The sequence below is a fragment of the Scophthalmus maximus genome, chromosome 14, assembly GCF_022379125.1.
Source record: "Scophthalmus maximus strain ysfricsl-2021 chromosome 14, ASM2237912v1, whole genome shotgun sequence".
Classification (NCBI taxonomy): Eukaryota; Metazoa; Chordata; class Actinopteri; order Pleuronectiformes; family Scophthalmidae; genus Scophthalmus; species Scophthalmus maximus.
The window spans coordinates 16,054,287-16,074,491 of record NC_061528.1 but is presented as its reverse complement, the minus strand read 5'-3'; the positions used below and the strand labels follow the sequence as shown (position 1 = coordinate 16,074,491).

Sequence of the window (20,205 nt, the reverse complement as noted above, 5' to 3'; positions counted from 1 at the left end):
CCCTTTTGCCCTCTTCTTTTGGTCATTTTATAACACAACCTGCCTCGTTTTGAGCATCAAAATAAAAAAGGTCAATAAAGTTAAACACAGATTTATTTTAAACTGCAAGGCATCTGATATCAAAGCAGTCTATTGAGCGAAAGCAGAGTCTGTAATTTTCTTCTATGAAGTTAAAAAACTACCAAGATGATGAATGAAATCACAATCCAGCTCCTGACATTGTTCGCAGCTGGAACACTTACTTCCCTGGCCATTTGAACGACTATACATCTTCGATTTGCAGCTCTATGACCTGAATGTAGTATTCTATAACTAGTCACACTGTGCTCCCTGGAATCGGTGGTAAAGTCAATCTTTGAAATCTAATTCTTGCTTATTTATATTCTGCTGTGACTTGTCAAATGATAGTTATTTATAGTTTGTAATTATTGTTTATTTATGCTACTGGACAAGATGTTCGAATTAAAAATGAGATGCACAAATGTGTGACATGGAATATGCCTTTATTTGACGTTTTGAAAATATACCATAAATTTGCCTCACATCGTGCTATTCATTTTAAAGATGTATAATGTGAAAAAAATATAGAAAAGATTTACCACTAACAGGCGATGAATAACAGCTACAGTATGACTGCTATTTATCAGACAGACAGCAACACGGAAAAAGTGTAATCATGTCCTAACGTTGAAAAATATTCCGTAAATGGATGTTGTAGGCAGCGCTGTAAACAGTGATATACTAGTATATAGTGCATCGCTGTCAGGTGGCCTGTTGAATCATTGCCACATTGTGAATTTCATGTATTTCATTAACTTTCCATTAAAAACAATCAGATGATGGAAGTTTTCAGATGCTCATACTAAAGTGTCACTTAGAAATATATTTCATTGCAACATCACTTCTGAAATATTTATGGATTCAGTAGTAGATGAAGCACAAAGACATGGGCATAGGATGGTGAGACGTGAATAGAACTGTTTTAAAAGGATATTAAAACAATGGATGGTGGCACTTGGAGGGACAAAAGAGCTACAAGTAGTCCATCAAGGCAACGTGATCGTTGAAGGAATCAGTGAGAGTGGGTCGTGGGCAATAAGCACGATTTCTATGAAAACGATGAGTCTCCGGGACGTTGGTGAAATCAAGTCCCCGTTGTATCCTTTTTGCTTTTCTCCTCCTCAGCCATGGCTCTGGACATCCTCCTGCTTCTAATGAAACATGCTATGTTTTATACAATGTTTAGCTTCTGATTCATGCACTAATGGAAGAAAGTAACGCTGCCAAAGCCATCGCAGGTGTATGTTTGTGTACAATGTGTCCGTCCTCACCTGATAGAGACGGGTGGCACGGCGACGATGCGTGGGTCCAGCTCTCCTCTGACGAGTTCCATCATCAGGTTTTGGAGGGTGCTCAGCAAAACATCTTCACTCATGTCAGCAGGCAGACGTTCAGTGTGTAGCCTGTCCTGTGTTTGGAGCGAACACTCTGCAGTCCCCTGCCTGTCCACTTGGCTGTGCTCTTCACTCAGTCCAGCCTTCGTCCCGGCCGGTGGAACTTGAGGTTGGGAGGAGGGAGGCGATGTCGGACAGATAGGGGGGCGATTAGAGGGAGATGCTTCTGTTGGCTGGTAGGTGATGGGCTTGGAGGCCAAAGTAATCAGAGACTGGGTAAAGGTGGAATCATCGAGTATGTCCCTGTAAGGAGGAGGAGAGGGAGATGGATAGAATGAATACAGATGCACATCATTTCTTGCTAAAATCCACTTAACATAACTATTGATCAAACACAGAATTTTCATCCGATATCAGCAACTACGTTTATTTCATTGAATATGTCAGGGTGGATGTCTGCATGTTATGTTGCGTTCAATTCAAGTGAATGCCACCCCAGTTGGAAGAACAACTCGGAAAGTCTGCGAACATGTCGGTGCACAAGCTGCTGGCGTCATACACATAAACATGGTGGAGGAAAGAGAGCGCTTGGTTGATGGATAAAAACTTTTGTTTAATGGTGCAAATGTGCGCTGTAATTCCGATGTAATTGTAAGGCATTGCATATACTTTTTTTGCAAACTTGAAAGCACATGGACGGACTGAAATCAGAACAATGGCTTCAACAGTCCCGGGAAATGAGACCTTCCAAGGAGCATGTGAACGCACAAGTCTTTACTGTATGCATCTGGTTGTGTGTATGTGTTACCATAGCAAAGTGGTGAGTATGTGTTGGTGGACGTCTTTCTCAGGGCCATGTGTTGGTGCGAGCAGCCTAGCAGGGAGGGATGTGCGTGAAGAAGTGGTTTCAGGCTTCCCGGGCTTGACTGGCTGCAGGCACCTGAGGACGACAGCAAAGACAAAAACATTATCATTAATGCAGCATATGTAAAAAGGTTTGTGAATTTATTTGTTGAGTAGAAGTTGTGTATCTACATAGTCAGGAGTGTGTACTGTTAAAGACTCTACCTGTGAAGCTTATCGAGCCGGTCAGGAAAGTGTGTGAGATAATGGTGAAGCCCATAGGAGTGAGCTGTGAGCCCAAGATGCAACAGAGCAGGTTGGGGCGGCTCGGGCTGCCTCTGTACTGTAGACGTTTCTCGCCGTGCCCGCCGCTCCGCCCTCGCTAGCTTAGTGCATAAAGTGCCCACTGTTTCACAGCTGCTACTGGCACAGATAGGAGGAAGAGTCTGGAGGGGAGACAACATTTGGTTGAGTTTTATAAACTCTCAAAGGTTCACGTTTGTTCTGCATGTCTGTGAATTAATTTGATCACTACGATAGTCATACGAAGGGCAGGCCTTATGATTACAGAAAAGGAAGACCACCTTATATTTCCTGAATTGTGACTCTTTTCTCACTGAAGCTGCCACAGGTTCCTGAAACAAGACAAGGGGAGGATGTTGTGAGGAACAATTTGAGGAAGAACCTGGGGTGCGGTCGAATTGTCCTTCCTATCCACTATTCCTTGACCTCAGTGGAAAACGTCATGAGGTCAAGGAAAGGTGTAAAGGAGGACTGATAGGACTTAGGAAAAGCCGACAGCGCTGCTGACCGGCAGAATCCGACTCGACTTTCACTTTACTACGTAATCACGCGAAGGCGGCTGTTATTGACGTGCGTCTGCCGTGGTGAAACTACAAATTTCCTAAGATGAACTACAAAAACGCAGCAGCTCCATCATCATGTTTCACTGTGTTTTACCACCGTGTGACATCAGATGTAAATTATTCACATGGAACAGTAACTGACATGATGACGTGCGTCTCTTCTGGGTCATATTCATACTCTTCTACTTCTTCTACTTCTACTTTGGATTGATTTGTTTACGTCCGAGCATGGCGCGTCACGTTAAATATCGTTGCCGCAATGAATTGTGCGGCGTCTATATCTCCTTACCCTCACACAGGAAGGTCCAGTGTACCCTAGGCTAAAGGAGATAGGAAAGGAAGCATTGAAGCTCCTTATCATGGCTGCTGGTCAAATACTTCCGCGTGGCTTCAAGATTTAGGAAACCTACTAAGCTAATTTGACAATTCGACCTCAGGGCTTGGCTTTCTGAAAGGTTCTTGTGAGGGTGGAGGCGGCTCAGGAGAGACCTCCAGCTGCACAAGGGGAGTGATTACGTCAATTTTCTAATAACTCCCCTCGTTAAAAAAGCCTGTGAAGAAGCTTCCAAGGCGTCACACTGCATTTCAGTCTATGTATGTTTTGTTCTTTAAGGAAAGAGTTACCGAGCGGCTGTTGTCCTGGCGTATGTTGGGTGACCCAGGGTGGCGAGGACGTCTGACACAGCTCTTTTCCGTGATGGTGAATTCTTCTCGCTCTTTCTTTCTCTCCTCCTCCCAGCGCTGCAGAGCTTTATGATACTGAGTCAGCGCGGCCTCCAGAGTAAGCTGAGGTGGAAGGGACGGGTAAGAAAGAGAGAACGCAATGGTCGTCATTGAAAATCCAACCAAAAACTATAGTGTGCCAAAAAGTATCCAAAAAGGTATACGTATATAAAAAAAGAACTTAAATCTAAACTGGTGCTGCTCTGGTACCTGACAGATGAGCTCTAGCTGATAAACAGTGGGGTAGTCGGTAGGAGTGAAGGTAAGGACACAAAGACCACTCTCCCCTGGACATAGACTGCCTTGCTCTGGATGGATCTGCACCACCTGACAAAACATACACACCCAAAAGCTTTATGCCCAAATTCAGAACTTTGTTACATGACACATGTCTGTGACTTTCAGATAGAGTAAAAAAAAAAAAGGCAATACACGGGCTTCGTGTGCAGTAAGCCTTCCTGTACCTGCTGGTTGCTCTGCAGGGGCAGGTCCCACGTGTAGTGGACGGTGTCTGTGTGAGACAGGTTGGTGAGGAAGAGGATTCTCGAGGATCGTGAGCACACAGGGACGTCGCCTAGAGAGATGCTGACATCAGAAAGAAAAGCCACCTACAAACGAAACACATTGACACGAACACAAACAGCCTCAAATGATCACAGGCACAATGGCGAGACGGCATGTCAGGATCAGACTGGTGGTATTGAGCAGAAGCTGACTTCCCTCAGATTTAAAATTTAACATCTTTGTCAGAAGAGTGGGTGTTTTTTGTATTTAGCTGGATTTTCCCCTCACCTGTCCTGGGAATGGCACCCGCTGGACACAGGGCTTCTTAGTAGTCTTAGTATCACTGACGTTAAATGGGTTTGAGGAGCCCTGTGTTGGAGCATCGAACCCGCATCCCTCGAACCTCACCAGTGTCGAGTCTCCATTCTGGATGTGGATAGGAACATCCATCTAGTGATACACAAAATCAGACAAAAATCGAAATCACATACTGGGATTGGACATTTGGGGACAGTTTGTGCTAAATAGCAAATGATATAAATGCTATGGTATGTAAATATGTGGTTTATGTGCGTTCGTAAGCATTCAAACTCATTTTGTTTAGTAACGAGTGTCTCTTCTAACTTGATTTCTAAGTCGCTATGAGCTAAACGTCCACAACGCTACAGAATAAAACACTTGGTGTAACATGGTGTCTACAGTTAAAGTAAGGACAAACCTAAGGCTTGGAAGGGACAACTATAAGATTACAGCGAAAAGCAGGCACAGTAAGGCTCATTTCATACATGGTACTTCTTTGCCTCCAGTGGAGAAAAGATCCATTCCAGCATGGCCGTCTGTCCAGCAGGGACGTCTCCCTCTGGACTCAGGCAGCACAGCACAGGGTGGTTAAAGTTGTCCATCTGAAGCCGCGACAGCACATCTGTGTCCACCTCATAATGGACTGGCACCGCCCCTGCATTGTATAACTCATACACCTGCAGGACAAGCAAAGATTTACGAATGCAGTCTTTTTAGGGTGCTGGATGCCGGAAGAAATTTGTTTGAGATGCAAGTTAAGCAGCTGGAGAAACCATACATATTATACTATCTTATCTTATATTAATTTGAATACTTATTATTAACAGTGAACAGACAAATAGAAACACACACCTGCCTCGGAGGACTGCAGTCCCCAATAGTGACAGAGGTGAAGACATGTCTGTTGGAGGAAAAGTGGAGATATGGTCTGTTTCTCTCCACCGTCACCCCCTGGAAGTTAAGCTGCGCCCACGGACACATCACAAGTACACAAAGTTAATGAGAAATGTGACAACAATGAAGACGTTGACTAAATAATAATAATAAAATAATTTTCTTCAGCTCTACAGCAAATACAGGAGACAATACTGGAATGGCACAGGTGCAACAGAAGTTAAAGAACTGTTAATTTTTGCAAATAAATAAATTTCAATTTTAATCATATCATCACTGTCTGTCAATGTTTTTTACCAATGTGTTGTTGGAGTTGAATAGATACAAGCCTTATGTACATTTAACTGGAGTTGCACCATACCAAGATCTCTCTGCCATAAGAGAGTTTGAGCAAAACAGGAAACCGATTCGTCCCTGCAACGTCATGACTGTGAAGGAAGGAATTCAAATTATTTTGGCATCACCACAATTTTGATCATTTTCATGGGGAATCTGGGGCGTCAGAGTCATAATAATTAAATACATGCAACAACGCTTATTTGCCAATATTTTACATAACAGTCTGAGTCATATCTTTATTCTCCGACCTGTAGCTGAAGAGCACTGCCCTGTGCTGGCCAGGCTGCAAAGTCCCAGAACGGGGAGAGATGCTGAACAAACTGTTGTCTTGACCCTGTTAACAATAGTAAGAAAAAAATATTCATGCTTTGTCACTGTATTTTCACAATGTCTTATTCTGAAATCTGAATATCAGTTAATTTTAATGACATTTTGATGTTTGATATTCATAAACTTGCTCTTAGATAAGGACGGGATGTGCCTGACCTTCACCTGGGACGGCTCCGTGCTGCTGAACTCTCCAGTCTCTGCCCAGTACTCCAAGTCTATGTGTTGGTCCTCTGGAAACAAGAATGCCCTAATGTTGAAGAGCAAGGCAGTTAGTCAATCAGCAGTCAGTGGACCAGAGATCTGTAGAAATTCTATTAAAATGTGTGTAACCACTATTTTCATTTATGCAAAAAGTCTAAAACTATAAAATGATGCACTGTATAAGACATTCAGGTCTGCTTTACTGTGCTGTATGCATGAATTGAATTTTTGTTGAATACAAGGACAATTTTAAACGCAGTTATCCTTTCATTTTGGATGACTTTGCTGTTGGTCCTTTGCTCACTCACCAATCGACGAGAATGGAACCGGGGTTGTGAAACATGAGCACAAAAGCCGAGGGGTCTGAATGAATGGGAGCAGCACTAAAGTTGAAATCCAACATGGCTTTGGTGAAGGTGGAAGGACAACTGCGCAGACTGGGGATCGGCAGAGGAGATCAGCAATGAAGAGACAAGTACTGTATAAACAAAATGCTTATCCTACTTAAAGCAATATGTATAATTTTTTCTATATTCTGCTCCTAACCTGTGCTCGGCGGGGGTCCCGTGAATGGGTTCAGCAGAGGAGGGGTTGGACAGCAGGTGTTTGTTGAGGCTGTCCAATGAGAAGAGAGTCCTGAGATGCTTCTTGCTGAGTCTGCCCATGCTGCCTCCGCCGCACACATCAGTCACCTGCAGGGTGGGGAACACACCCTTTGCTCGCACCTCACACACTGGCTGGGGAGGGGACGACACAAGCCCTTGGAAGAGAAAGGGAGAAGAGTAAATATGAAGAAATAATTATTCTTATTCAGGTTAATAGATTGTGTTTTCATCTACTGTACCATTGGCATTCAATGTCTGGTAGCTGATTTTCCACAAGTACTGGGTTCGTCTGTACGGTTTGAAAGTAGACCAGATCAGCATCGTGGAGTGTGAGGCGATGGTTCCCTTGTCACAGTGCAGCTGCAGAGCTAAAATCAAACAGGATCAAATGGAACGTAGTGTATTTAGTGTGACACTGGTTCAGCTATAACAGATGAAAATGGATAAATCAAACACACACGTCAGAGAACCATTGAACACCATGCATGTACCCAAAATTGATCACAAAGAGAACCGTAAAGGAGTAATACCGCTTGGCTCGGTCTCGGGATCATGAACAACTTCCTTGTCCAGAAGAATCTGCTGCACAGAGAGACGAAAAGAAACAGGACAGGGACTGTTGTTCACCAGAGGAACTTCGATTGACCGGTAACTCCCAACGAGCGTCTCCTCGCAATCCAGGACCGCATTTTTCGCCTGGTGGTGGAAACAAACACGCACACGCTGCTTGGTTCATTACTTAGTACATACACACATATACATTTTTAAAAAACAAAAAAACACGACAGTGCTACCTCTATGAAGCCTTCGGAGCCCATTCCCACCACTGTAAGGGTGAGCTGTGACTTGTCCCGTCCATCAGTCTGGATCGGCCAGAAGCAGAGAATAGGTTTGAGTGAGTATGTTTCCTCTGCCAGTGGACTGAAGGACCATGTCTGGAACTGTAATAAAAATGTATGAACTGCTCAGTAAATGTTTTCAACAAGTTCTGTCTCCATAAATGCACTGTGTCTTTGTAGCTCTCACTGAGATCTCATTGGGATGCAGTTCACCGGCATCTGGTTCAACAGAGATAAGCCCCTGGTCTGGCTCTGGAATTCTCCACTGGAACCTATCACGGAGGACAATCACAGACATCCAGCTGTAGACAAGATTAATGATGCTGGGATAAGTCCAGACTCCAAACGAAACACTGAAAAAAAAAGGCCCGAAATACAGGACTAGAATAACAACACCGGGATTACAACTCAGCAAACCAACCGAAGGCGTAGACCGCTGAGATTCCTGATGTGGTGGGAGCGTTGCGTCCGTGAGCCCACATGTGTAGGCTGAAAATATAAGCTGCCATCTCCTTCAAGAGACACACACAGCTTTTCAAGCGCGTTCACAACTGTCAGTTCCTAACGGGGCAGAAGGATGCACAGAGAGATGAAACCTGCAGGAACAACATGACTCGTGTGTCACAGTGTGAGCCTCTTTGTCCCTTCGTAGAATAAATGGTACCTTCGTGTGCTTAGCTGCATTAAGCTGCAGCTGTAAACGGAACCCCTGCTTGGGACTCTCCTCCGTGGGAGTTGATCTGAGGGTGAGGATTTGGTGATGCCCAGGCTGGATCAGACCACAGTTCGGAATGACCAACACGGATTCTGCCAGGGCTGGGTTTGAGCTGTGGTCCAGGCCGAAAGTGAGGGGCAGGTCACCGCAATTCTGGAGGAGAGCCGTCTGATAGGAAGGAGCCCCCAGGCCTGGAAAGACCTGGAAAGAAGAACATGTTATAGTTACCAGAGTATCTCTCTCAGTGTAAAGCAGTGTTATAATGTCCAGTATACGAATTTCAAGATAAAGTTAGGACATCAGCTTTAATGTTATCTTATCTTTTTTTTTTTTATTTTATTGAGCAAATGGCAATACTTGAGATAGAGTGGGGGCTATATGGCAACATTTGTGTTCACAAGCACACAATACTTGTGTCTCACCACTTGAGGGGGCTTCAGGGAGCAGCACGGGATGAAGTGTTGTTTGCCAGGCTGAAAGGAGTGGCCGATGACTCTTACTGTCGCACACCAGGGCGGACAAGGCGGTCGCTCACCGATGAGATCATCATCCTACAGCACCCAGACAGGAGGGAAAAAACAAGTAAGAAATTAAATGAGGCAAATTCTAAAAAGCAACTGCTTTTTGTAGTGGACATTTACTGTAGTACAAAATATTTCCGTCAATACCATTTTATAGTATGCAAAGCACTCAAGTTGCGCTCCGTGCAAAGTGTCGAGCTGCCTGGGGTCATAGGTCACTCTGAATGAGGTGGACTTCAGTGGAGCCAGGTCACATGATGAGGGAGAGACGGTGAACGGAGAATCTTGGGCAACAGTCCACACCAGGCTGGAAGAGAACAGAAACCAGGCGGAGCATGAACAAACAGTAAAACAGATATTCCAATTCGGTTGCATACAGGGAAAAATGTGTATGTCGGCAATGCCATAGTGATTGCCGGGGTACCCGAGTTTCCCTCTGCTGTGGTTGGTGATGGAGACAGACTGAGAGGAAGTGGGTGACGTTGAAAAAGGGGAGGATATTTTCTGATTGAACAGCAGCTCACTCGGCACCACCGACACATGTGGAGACGACGACAAAGAGGAGGAGAGAGGATCCATGCACCCCAAGCAAGACCGGTAGAACTCCTCCATGGGAGTTCTCAGCACATCAGCAGCACTGTCCAGTCTCGGATTTGACTGCAAGAAGATAAAGAGGAAGAGATACAGAGACAAGACTAAACATATACTGTGCCCTCTACTAGGAACATCTCTTCCCTCAAGATATTAAAATGAACAAAACTGCATATTTCTCTATATGGCACTTTTACCTCCTCCAGGGCGTAGGCCACACCCTGCTGATCCGAGTGTACATCGTGATCTCGCTGCAACTTTTCTGGTGGGTCCTGTCTGCGTTGCCGGTGAAGCTTGCGCATAACCAAGTGTTCTGGTTTCAGTATGGCTGGTTGTTGGAGCTCTGAGTGACAGGTGCCAATTAGGTCAAGGAACAGGGGGTCCTAGAAGAAAGTTTAGGTACAAAGGTGTGTGGTCTTGATTAGATTTGAGTCTCTGTCGCTAGCTGAGCATAGGTATGCACGTTGGCTCCTACCCCGTCTAATATGAGACACGCCACTCTCCTGTGGTGGGCCATGGCCCGTGTGGGCCTGTAGACTGACGTCAGTGTGGTACGGCTGTGTGGCCGAACAGTGCCACTTGCTGGCTGGATGCTGAACACACTGTGCCCACAGCAGTCGAGGTCCCATTGGTAGACGGTCTCACCGGGAGAAGAATTAAACAGCTGTATTGTCTGTGTGACGGCTCCTCCTTCCTTGACACAGCCAAAGTCCACCACGGAGGAGGACAAGGAAACTTTGGGACCTAGTAACAAAAATGAATATTCTTTTTTTTTTAATCATATACATATCTAATTCTAGATTCTGAGTTGAAGATTCCCTTCCTGTTTCCTTTCAAATACGTTGAATGATATGCTTATGTGGCACACGTTTTTCTGTCTTTCAGTCATTGCAATGTATTTTTTGATTGTGTATGTGTGAACATTGTGTTTTGGGGTGGGGGTGGGGGGTGGGGGTGGGTGTGGGGGGGGTTGGTCCCCTTACCTGTAGAGCTTCCAGTAAGTTTGAGCAGGGTTTCGTTTACTGCCCCTCTGCATTCTACAGATAAGTACTCCACAGAAACTGTGTCCACCGCAGCAGGAGTATAGGTGACGGTAGCTCGTAGTGATCCACCAGACACCACATCACCGCTGGTGACGTCGCAGGTGAACTCTGACCCAAACAAAGGCACCCCGCCAAATAGACGCGACAGAGAGAAAGAGGCAGCTACCTGGAGGAGAGAGTGTGAAAGAAGAGAAAAAAGGGGAGAGGGATGGTCACTAAGAGTGGACACATTCATTTGTGCATCTCTGTGCACTACTCACAGGAGAGGGGTTGAAGATGTCAAAGTGTCTCTGCAAACTCTGGCCGACGGCCACAGAACCAAAGCGCAGCTCTGGAACCCCCTGTTCTTTTTCCTCCTTGGTCGCTGGATTTCTCAGCTGAAGACATGGGTATTTGGCTAGAAGAAGAGGACAGACAAGAGGAGTATTGGTTCCTGCATCCCACATTGTCAAGTTTGGTTTAATTAATTTTTCTAACATTATTGGTGGGTGCAACTCAAGTTGAGAGCAAGTTGCAGTCTTTTTCATCCATTTCGGTAGTAGAAAAAAAAGATCATTCATTTACATCACAAATTGTGCTCCCAACCACATTCGTTTGTCCCCCTGTCTCAGCCGCTTGTTGTAATACCTAGTGCCTGCAGCAGCACAGTGCAGCAGCTCCCTGCCTGGTCCACTTCTTCTCCAAACCTGCAGCGAGCCTCTTGCTGGTACACCAGCGCCTCCTGTGGGCGGAACACCGCGGTGATTTGACACTCCTGGCTGGGCTTCAACAGGCCGTGCTCGGGGCTCAGCTGGAACGGTGCTGCACACACCCACTGGAAGCATGTCTGGAGTTCACTGTGGGAAGAATGAGTGTGCAGAGAGAGTGGGTGAGGCGCAGCGAAAAGAAGAGCCGGAGTAAGGGATTGATGAACAAGAGTGACCTTACATGAAAGAAAAACGAACAAAAGATTTTGATAACACACACATATGTATATGGACATACACGTAAATATATGTACCTTGCATTTTTGAGTCGGAAAGTAGTGCGTGATGAGTGCTGAACTGCGCAGAGTGGCAGCAGCACCGAGTCAGGCACCTCCAGGGCGTGACAGGGAATTGTGGCAAGGAGGCGAACTTGGATGCTGCCTTCTTTACCTTGAAACTCAATGCTGTCCTCATACTCGCACTGTCCCGAACAATTAAGACAGACGCACAAACGGATACACAGACAAGCCGTGAACTTGTGAAACAGGCAAGGTAGATCCCGTAACATCACAGACGGTGAGACTACAAACTTGTTTATGAGGTCTGCGATTTAAGAACGCAAAGTATGTTTCCTCCGATTTAAAATGTCCGCAGGACATCACTTTCCGAATATATGTAAGATTAAGTGCTGTAAAGTTTTGTGTGCATTACCCTTTGCAGTGGTCTAAAGCAGACGGGGACGGAGAAAGATGTCCCCGGGCTGAGAAAAATTATCTTGGGAATTGAGGTCGTGAAAAACTTGGACACAGGAGGCCTGTGATTGGGAAAAACAGGGAATATGTTAGCCTGTGGATCTGCGTCATCTTTCTAGTGTTTACAGTACCTTGGCAGTAAATAATAACATTTTCCATGTGTTTGTTTGTGTGAAAGCTTTTATATGTATGCATAGGTGTGTAAGTGTGAGTTTTAAAGACCTCAGGTATAGCTTCTGTAGCTTGTTATGAATGTTCTTTAACACCAATGTTTTGGTGAACTCTTGTCCCCGGTCCCAGTCTTCCCAGACCAGCTCTGGCCTCGTTTCCAGCCCCAGGGAGCAGCTACTCTTGCTGGGTGCCTGTCGTTGGTTGTCCCCTGCCTGTGGCCTGTGGCGATTCCCCAGATCCTGCCAAGTGTGGGGCATTGCAGAAGTAAATTTGAAAAAAGACAAATGATAAATTACTTTAAGACTCACTAACTGAACCTTGAGTGATCGAGACTCATTGTAGAGCTAAACATAATCATATACCAACAGCTATTTTTTTTAAAAGATAAAGATGAAAATATTCTGTCCAAACACTAATCTTTTAGTTTGTAAAAACATTACATCGTGCGACTGACCACTAGAAATATATTTGTCATTATGTCAGATCAAGTGATGATTAATGCACAAATTAACACGTAAGGTCAATTTATTACAGTGCAGTCTAGTACACACTAGCTAATGAGAAACACCGCAATCTTGTAGACCTGTATGGGGACATCCAAAATAGACCAATATTAACTGTGTTGAATTTTAATTATGGACTGTTAAGGTCCATTCTCACTAAAATTGTCACTATAGCAGCAACCCATGTATGTCTTTTCTCATAGGAAGACATAATTAGGCAGCGAGGAGAAAAAAAGACAGGTTTATGATTCTTGAAAGACAGGTGTGGCAAATTGTTCATTGAGGGAGGGAAATAAACTAATCAAATATAATAGGACAGCTTGGATTTAACTTGAATAACTATCTCTATTCAAGTTATAAATGATGCCATGCTGTTTTAAATTTCATTTGGAGATACCTTGATGTCCTCTCCAGCGGTCGGGCCCTGCCATGGTGCACCTGGACCTCGAGCCTCGGCTAACGTGGCTGGGAAAGGAGACAAGGCATTGACACATGATCTCAGTCCAAACAAACGGCCAAAAGCCTGTTTTGTTTTTTGCAATTACAATATGGCACTAAGACTTTCTTAGTGGCATAACAGGGGGGGGGGGGGGGGGCAGAAAGCTGACAGCTGGAATGACGTCACACGTCCTCATGTCCTTACCTCTGGTCTTCCCACACTTCTTCATCCCGTTGCCTTGGTTCGGCCGCACGTTCGTCTTACTCATCGTTGATGCATTTGCTTCCTGGAGGCATTTACCGGCGGTCCTTTTGCCTTTAACTAGTCTGCAGTAATCCTTTGATCCCTGTCACTACACACATCCACTCATCCTCCTTTGATCACATTCGACCGTCGCCCTCCTCCCCGGTCGCCTGCGCTGAGAAGCGGGATCCACACTTATCCAGGTAACTTCGCGGTTTCCGTCCCCACGAAGCTGGTTCGCTCGTTGCCCGGGGCAAATCTCCATGGTAACACGACTGTCAACAGTCGAACTGCTGACCAATCAGATCACCGGAAAACGGAGTCATCATTCTACAGGATCCCGACTGGGAAAAAAAGGGGTGAGTTTAGAGTGACGTGACAAAGGATAAAGCGCAGCAGATATTTATGAATGGGTGGAATCGTGTTGCTGTTCCAGACGTTTCATGTGTCCCCTCTGGTTTCTTATAAACAGAGGGAGAGTTTATCACACTTAATAAAAACATAGGCTCATTCATATTAAAGCTCCATTTGAATTCAATAAAGATTTAACAAAGACAGAATCCCTCAGTGTTTGACTTCCTTATTCAACACGAGGAGACTGCGTGACGATAAACACTAACGAAAAGTAAATACTGAGATCTCTCATAAGATTTATCCACACCCTGGTCACTATTTCTCATGTTCGCGAATTAACAATTAATTCTGATTGATCTGATCAACACACTTCTCCTCTGCTGCAGCAGCATAAACAGCCCGGCGTCGCGCCAGGTAGTCACTTCCTGCATCGTGGAGGGACGTTTTCCATCGACGCACCCTAAAGTGGCACACTCTCCAAAACTCTCTCGTGCACTCTTTGCCCGTCTGGCCCCTTTGGGCACGGACACAGAGTCACTTTTCGGCGCCTGCCAGATAAACGAACACACCGCCTTCCTCTTTTGCGTCGCTATTCTGGAAGCGAGTTTAGAACTAGAATTTCTTCCACGTCGAACGACCGCAACACCAGCTCTGCGCCTCTGGCGGCGATGCCAATTGCCATGGTTCTTGGCGCCATCCTTCTTCTTCTTCTTCTTCTTCTTCTTCTTCTTCTTCCTTTTCTTGTCCCGTTTTACAGGGGTGTGTAGATAGTCCTTTTGTCAACAGCGACACCTTGCGTTCTGGGAGAAGACTGCACTCGTGCCTTTATTATTTTTTTGCTCCGGCTAGTGATGCCGTCACGCCCCGTCACGGTCTTTTAAGTTTTGTCTATGTTCCCAAGTGTTTCAAGTCTGGCCTTTTACTGTTTTAGTTTAAAACGCATATGCTGTTGTCCCGATCCAGGTCTCCCTACTTCCTGCCCTCCTGTGCTCTTCACCTGTGTGATTACCTGCCCCGCCCTAATGTGCTGTACCTGTGTCTCTGTTGAATAGGTTTTGACCAGTTTTGTATTTTGACCGTGCCTATGCCCATCGGATTTCTGTACTTTTGCCAGAGTGGACTGACTTTCCGTGTACCGACCATTGCCTCATTAAAGACTGTTTTTACTGATCGTGCCCACATTTGTGGGCTTTACCTGGGTTCATTACAGATGCTGCGCTCCATTCTACCTCGGAATTTGAAAATTACACACCCTTCCAGTTCTGACGGTATGGTTTGGAGGTTGCAACTGAAACCCCAAACCCAAAAACCAGATACTAGGCCGACTCTTGTTACAAGAAAAACGAAAAGAAAAAAATTGTACCAAAATATCCCTTTAATAATAAACTGCGCACAGGGTCATTCTGTATCACAGTCTGGACATTTTGGACTCAACACACACTTGTGATATGACATTTATTTGTCCACCAATCGTCTTCACAAAACCTCTAGTGTTGCACATGTGAAATATATTAAAATCTATCATTTTAAATTACATTGCAAACCATGCGTAATATAAGAAAAGTTCACAAAATATAGGGAAATTGCCATATCAACAGTAAACATCAATTTCCATACGGTACATGCAAGCATTTCTGTGTGTGTATGTGTGTGTATGTTGTTACTTATTTAACTAAATATAACATGCAGTTTCACAAAGATAACACAAAATAAAGAGCTGCATATATATTTGAAACGTCAATTTTCTGACCACATATTCCAAAAAGTACTACAATATCCTGAGTAGCATGTTTCTTGTCAAACTATTACCATGCCCTAAAACTTGAACTGTGTACACATCCTCTTAAAAAATAGGAACATTTTGAAAAATTAGTCAAATGTGTTTGCAATGTTTGTAACAGACATGGAAGCCTTGATACCAAGGTAACACTGACACTCCTTACAACACCTCCCATGAAAGTGCTATCAACCCCAATTCATGTACATTTTGAGTACATGTACATTCATGTATTAGTTAGTTAATTGCAGTTAACAGCTTTTGTCTTTGTTTGTACTGATCAAAACAAGCAAATCATGCACAAAAATGCACATCATGAACATACTTACTCGTTGATTCTGAAGTCATAACTTTATGAGTGGCCATTCAAGCATTAAATGTCCAGGTACACAAAAAAGTGGCAGTATCTTGGTTTGATGTAATCACTTTTTTTTTTTTTTTTATCTCCAGCCCAAAGTGCAGATGTCAACGTCCATTTCTTTCTCTTCTCAGGAGATGCAGATAAAGATGCATTTCAATGCCACCAGGTCTGTGCTCCTGATTGCATTGTGTATAAGTCTTCTGAAAAGTAATACACAGAAAAAAAGACATCATAGAAGGGCATGCAGAATTGTAAAGCTATGGAAAGACCTTGCTTCTCATTCGTGGGTCTCCCTCCTCTAGCTCCTCCTCTGAGTAAGTGCTGTAGTTCCCCGTTCCTCCGGCGGCGTGCCTCACGAAGCCTACAGAGCCGGCCCTCAGCTCCTCAATCTCCTCTTTTTCGTCCTCATCCTCCCCTTCCAGCTCCTCTTCGTCTTCCAGGCTTGAGCTGTGCGAGTCGCCCCGAGGCTTCGCACTGTGAATATCCATCCCATTTCTGTCTGCATCAGTCAGTGTCAGGGCCGCTTGTTCCTTGGCTTTGCGGCTCCTCTTCCACTTCATACGCCTGTTCTGGAACCAGATCTTAACCTGGTGAAAGAAAACAGGACACAATTACTAAGAACGGTGCCTGGGGGACAATTATATCAGTGGTAATTAATATGAGATTACCCTTGAGTTCACAACTACATCTACCAGGTCTATTAAACAATTCTTTCACCATGTGCTTTATTTTAATGACTTCACCCTTGTGCCCATATATGTGATTAAATACTGCGTTGCGACCGCCCTTTTGAGGGGTAAGAGTGAAGAGGAAACTATGCATTGTAATAAAACTATCATCTAGTGAAATGTTTATTATAAGACAGAAACCATAATCCTTCGTTGAGGTGCCAACAGGTCTTGTCTTTGCTGGAAAGAAAAAGCCAGGCGGTGTTTTAAAAATAAAACAAAGATAATGTGATGGATGGAAAATGTCTTTTTACTTTTTTTTTCTTTTTTCCTGAATTTAGCTGGTAGAATTGACATAGGCTACAGTGTGTGTGTGTGTGTGTGTGTGTGTGTGTGTGTGTACTGCACTGTAAGAAGAAAGGAGGTCTTAACTCTCTCTCACCTGAGTCTCGGTCAGCATGAGCGACGTGGCCACCTCGAAGCGTTTGGGCCGGGACAGGTACTTGTTGAGCTTGAACTGGTTTTCTAACTCCAGCAGCTGCTGACTGGTGAACGCCGTCCTGGGCCTGCGACACTTCCCCAACAGGCCTGCCTGGGCTGGAGCTGAGAGGGGCAAGGGCAGAGGGTGGCCGATGACAAACACAGCAGCAAAGAGAGGGGTTATTCATGAGCTCTTGTCATGTCTCTGTCTTGTTATTTACATGATATATTTTATTTCACCTATTTCTATAAGAGCACAATACCCATTTAACTATCATAATAAATCACGGGCCTATAAAAGAATGAGGGGCCTATGGCAGCCTACAGGTGGAAGAAATAAAACAAGGGAAAGAAGGAAAATATCTGTCAATTGACGGACACTTATAAAAAAAAAAATAAACCTTCAAATGCAAACATCACACACTATTGTAGTTTGGTTGTTTGGATGCCACCAACCCACCTGCCCGTCTATCTCTGTTGGTTAACATTTATTGCATTGATGTGTGGTTGTGCCGAGAGGATATTGCTCTGGGGGAGTAATAAACCATCGCCCAGGTCCATTACCTTAATGAAAACACTATAACTGTTATCAATTGATTAAGTGGTAGGTTTACATCAAGTGTTACCTCTGTCATAAATGTTGCACGTTGTTTTTATGAGATAAATTTGTCCTCAAGCGACACCGCATCTCAATGTCACAGTCTTTTCAAAACTGAGATCAACACACGGGTATTAGGAGGCCCTGATGAAACATGAACATGAATAGGCTGGTGGCCTTCACCAGTTTCCAAAAACTTACCAAAATAAAACTCACAGAGCCTCGGTGTAATTTAAACAAAACATTTCAGGGGAACAATGATCACATTCACATTTCAATTGGGTTTAAGGTGCAGAATGGTTCTTATTTCCAGGATTTTTAAAGGTCTGTGTTTTTTAAATATGTTTTCAACGAATCGGACGAAGAATATAATCAAAATGAATAAGCTTAATCAAAATAAAAAGACGTTGCAAACAGAATGTTAATGCTTCGTACTGTAACAGGCTTCGTTATTAGCCTGTTACATTATTTTACCATTATATATACTGTATATATTACATGATGTATTTAATTTAACTTCTTTCTTTTTTTTTTAACTATAAATATCAAAGAATGCGTCTTGACAACGATACTGCTGGAGAAAGTGTTGTCTCACCTCCATACTCCCCGAATCTGGGCACCATGAGGCCGGCTCTGATCCAGGGCTCCAGCGGGAGGGTCCCCGTCATGTGGGCCCCCCTGTGCTGCTCCGAGTACGGCCGGACCAGCTGCGTGAAGCCCGGGTACATGAAGGCGGGGTGTTGGCCTCCGAGGGCCGCCAGAGGGTACATGGCGCCCGGGTGCACTCCGAACAGCCCCCCCTGGTGCAGCGCGGCGAGCCCCGCCTGGGACAAATTGAAAAGTGGCGACGTGGGCAGGACGCCCGGCGGAGCCTGCGGGGGGTCCGCCGCGTTCGGCCGAGGGGAGGGCGTCTCGGAGCCGCGGGTCGACGCCGGACTGTCGCCGGGACTCGAGTGCGGGGACGCGCCGCCGCCGCCCGTCCTCTGCTGCGCGTCGTGCGCCAGCAGCGCGTCGATGCAAAAGTTTTTGGATTTCTCCATGGAGGAAAAAAAACAACAACAACAACCAGTGAACAAGCTGGTGTTAAATTGCCTGAAATTGACTAATTGCCCCTCTTGTAACCTTATATTCAAGATATTCAAGCGACTTGAAGAACTCCCTCTATTGCCAGGCCTACTTTAAACTGCTCTCTAATTTTTTTTTGGAACACAGTGTAAGCTTTTTAAACTTCAGTGGAACCTCTACTATCACTGCCTTTCCCTGAAGAAATGCCTTGTTTCTGACCCACTCCACTTGTGCCTTGCGAGCAGATAACACTTCACACACACACACACTCACACACACACACACACACACACACACACACACCGACAGACTGAAAAACAGCCAGCAGCGCTATAAAGTCTGCTCCGTTGTGATTGGCCAGAGCCGCACACAGCACAGAGGAGAGGGTACACTCTCTTCTCGAGGTTTTAATTAGGCATTCATTGACCCAATATTATATTCTACAATTAAAAGCAGCAACGATATATATTTACGTGAGGATTGATCATATTCAAATCCTGCAGCAGGTTTGAAATGGCAGGGGGCAATAGGCCCATTGCACTTTCACAATCTTATTCATGTGTGAACAATGTGTGTTTCCTTCTTTTGCCTCGTTTACTTTCTTTCTTTCTGTCTCTGGTGTGAATAAGTTTTCTCACACTGTCACACACTGTACAGGCTCTGCTTTCACAAGCATGTGACACACACACACACACACACACACACACACACACAGACAGACAGACAGACACACTCTTAACAACTATACACCACGTTAATTGCTGCCGTCTCTCACTTCAGAGAGATGACGAGATTCGTCATTTTACAACTAAGTCTTCATTAGATTTTATGGGCTGCTAAGGTTGACAGAAACCCAGCGGTTCTTATCAGAGGTCGCCGCCATTATGGCTCATCACCACACCGTGGGGCCGATAACGTGGCAGTAAAGTGGCATAGAGCAAACTCGTTTTCGCTCCTCGCAGGCCACAGCCACGTAAAACAAAATATGATCAGGTGACACAGAACCCTGCAGAGAGGTCAGATATGTGTATAAAGCTCATAATGAATCAGTTATATTGCTCGGAACAGCACAGTTTATATATTATAGGCAATGCATGGATGACGCAGAGGGCATCTTCCTGGTACGGTCTCTATATACACGTGCTTTATTTAAACCTACGCAGCTTCACTTGAAGCGTGAAAAACTGCACTTAATGTGGACTTCTGCCACAGTTTGGTGATTTCCTGCTGGTTTATACAGGACTGATAAGAGACAGTCATTGGCCTGGGAAAACAAACTGCTCCCACTGCAAAGACAAACACACCAACACCTGCTAAACTACCCAACTTGTAAACTAAACGGCCAATGGGTTCGTGCTTGTGTGTGTGTGTGTGTGTGTGTGTGTGTGTGTGTGTGTGTG

At 44.8% G+C, this 20,205-nt stretch overlaps 2 protein-coding genes and 1 long non-coding RNA gene across 5 annotated transcripts; 1 reads left to right on the top strand and 2 right to left on the bottom strand.

Moving 5' to 3' along the window:
• Positions 1 to 486: 486 nt before the first annotated feature.
• On the bottom strand, positions 487 to 15,017 carry cfap65 (cilia and flagella associated protein 65). Of its 3 annotated transcripts, XM_035604592.2 has the most exons (36): positions 14,227 to 15,016; positions 13,464 to 13,846; positions 13,218 to 13,285; positions 12,369 to 12,556; positions 12,106 to 12,208; positions 11,709 to 11,875; positions 11,336 to 11,544; positions 10,969 to 11,105; positions 10,649 to 10,874; positions 10,141 to 10,409; positions 9,863 to 10,048; positions 9,499 to 9,731; positions 9,222 to 9,381; positions 8,976 to 9,104; positions 8,503 to 8,754; positions 8,260 to 8,399; positions 8,026 to 8,110; positions 7,794 to 7,940; positions 7,530 to 7,695; positions 7,239 to 7,367; positions 6,941 to 7,154; positions 6,703 to 6,831; positions 6,350 to 6,440; positions 6,112 to 6,197; positions 5,886 to 5,952; positions 5,483 to 5,593; positions 5,116 to 5,307; positions 4,619 to 4,780; positions 4,291 to 4,434; positions 4,037 to 4,153; positions 3,728 to 3,889; positions 2,822 to 2,872; positions 2,463 to 2,683; positions 2,203 to 2,334; positions 1,332 to 1,697; positions 487 to 1,211 (listed from the first exon to the last, which is right to left on the bottom strand). In XM_035604592.2, exons 2-36 carry the CDS (start codon positions 13,525 to 13,527, stop codon positions 1,145 to 1,147), a joined length of 5,370 nt encoding a protein of 1,789 aa, XP_035460485.2. In that variant the 5' UTR covers positions 13,528 to 13,846; positions 14,227 to 15,016; the 3' UTR covers positions 487 to 1,144. The 3 variants fall into 3 exon arrangements, with proteins under 3 accessions (XP_035460485.2, XP_035460487.2, XP_035460488.2); XM_035604594.2 differs by having other exon boundaries at positions 487 to 1,208; positions 13,464 to 15,016; XM_035604595.2 differs by lacking the exon at positions 2,822 to 2,872 and having other exon boundaries at positions 13,464 to 15,017.
• LOC118282988 lies at positions 13,728 to 16,434 on the top strand. The gene is made up of 3 exons (XR_004784415.2): positions 13,728 to 13,861; positions 16,084 to 16,160; positions 16,297 to 16,434. It is a non-coding gene; the product is annotated as an uncharacterized LOC118282988 (long non-coding RNA).
• LOC118282987 (motor neuron and pancreas homeobox protein 1-like) lies at positions 15,298 to 19,092 on the bottom strand. Its single transcript, XM_035604602.2, has 3 exons — positions 18,336 to 19,092; positions 17,105 to 17,265; positions 15,298 to 16,581 (listed from the first exon to the last, which is right to left on the bottom strand). The coding sequence occupies exons 1-3, from the start codon at positions 18,778 to 18,780 to the stop codon at positions 16,252 to 16,254; spliced, it is 936 nt and encodes a 311-aa protein (XP_035460495.2). The 5' UTR covers positions 18,781 to 19,092; the 3' UTR covers positions 15,298 to 16,251.
• Between the last annotated feature and the right edge of the window lie 1,113 nt (positions 19,093 to 20,205).

Coding starts and splice junctions, on each gene's coding strand:
- cfap65 (XM_035604592.2), bottom strand. CDS start 13,527: ATGAGTAAGACGAACGTGCGGCCGAACCAAGGCAACGGGATGAAGAAG. Junction 10,875..10,968: donor ACATCTTCAACCCCTCTCCT/GTGAGTAGTGCA, acceptor TCTCTCCTCCAG/GTAGCTGCCTCTTTCTCTCT. Junction 2,873..3,727: donor GCCAGGACAACAGCCGCTCG/GTAACTCTTTCC, acceptor GTCTTGTTTCAG/GAACCTGTGGCAGCTTCAGT.
- LOC118282987 (XM_035604602.2), bottom strand. CDS start 18,780: ATGGAGAAATCCAAAAACTTTTGCATCGACGCGCTGCTGGCGCACGAC. Junction 17,266..18,335: donor CAGATTCGGGGAGTATGGAG/GTGAGACAACAC, acceptor TGCCCCTCTCAG/CTCCAGCCCAGGCAGGCCTG. Junction 16,582..17,104: donor TCATGCTGACCGAGACTCAG/GTGAGAGAGAGT, acceptor TTCTTTCACCAG/GTTAAGATCTGGTTCCAGAA.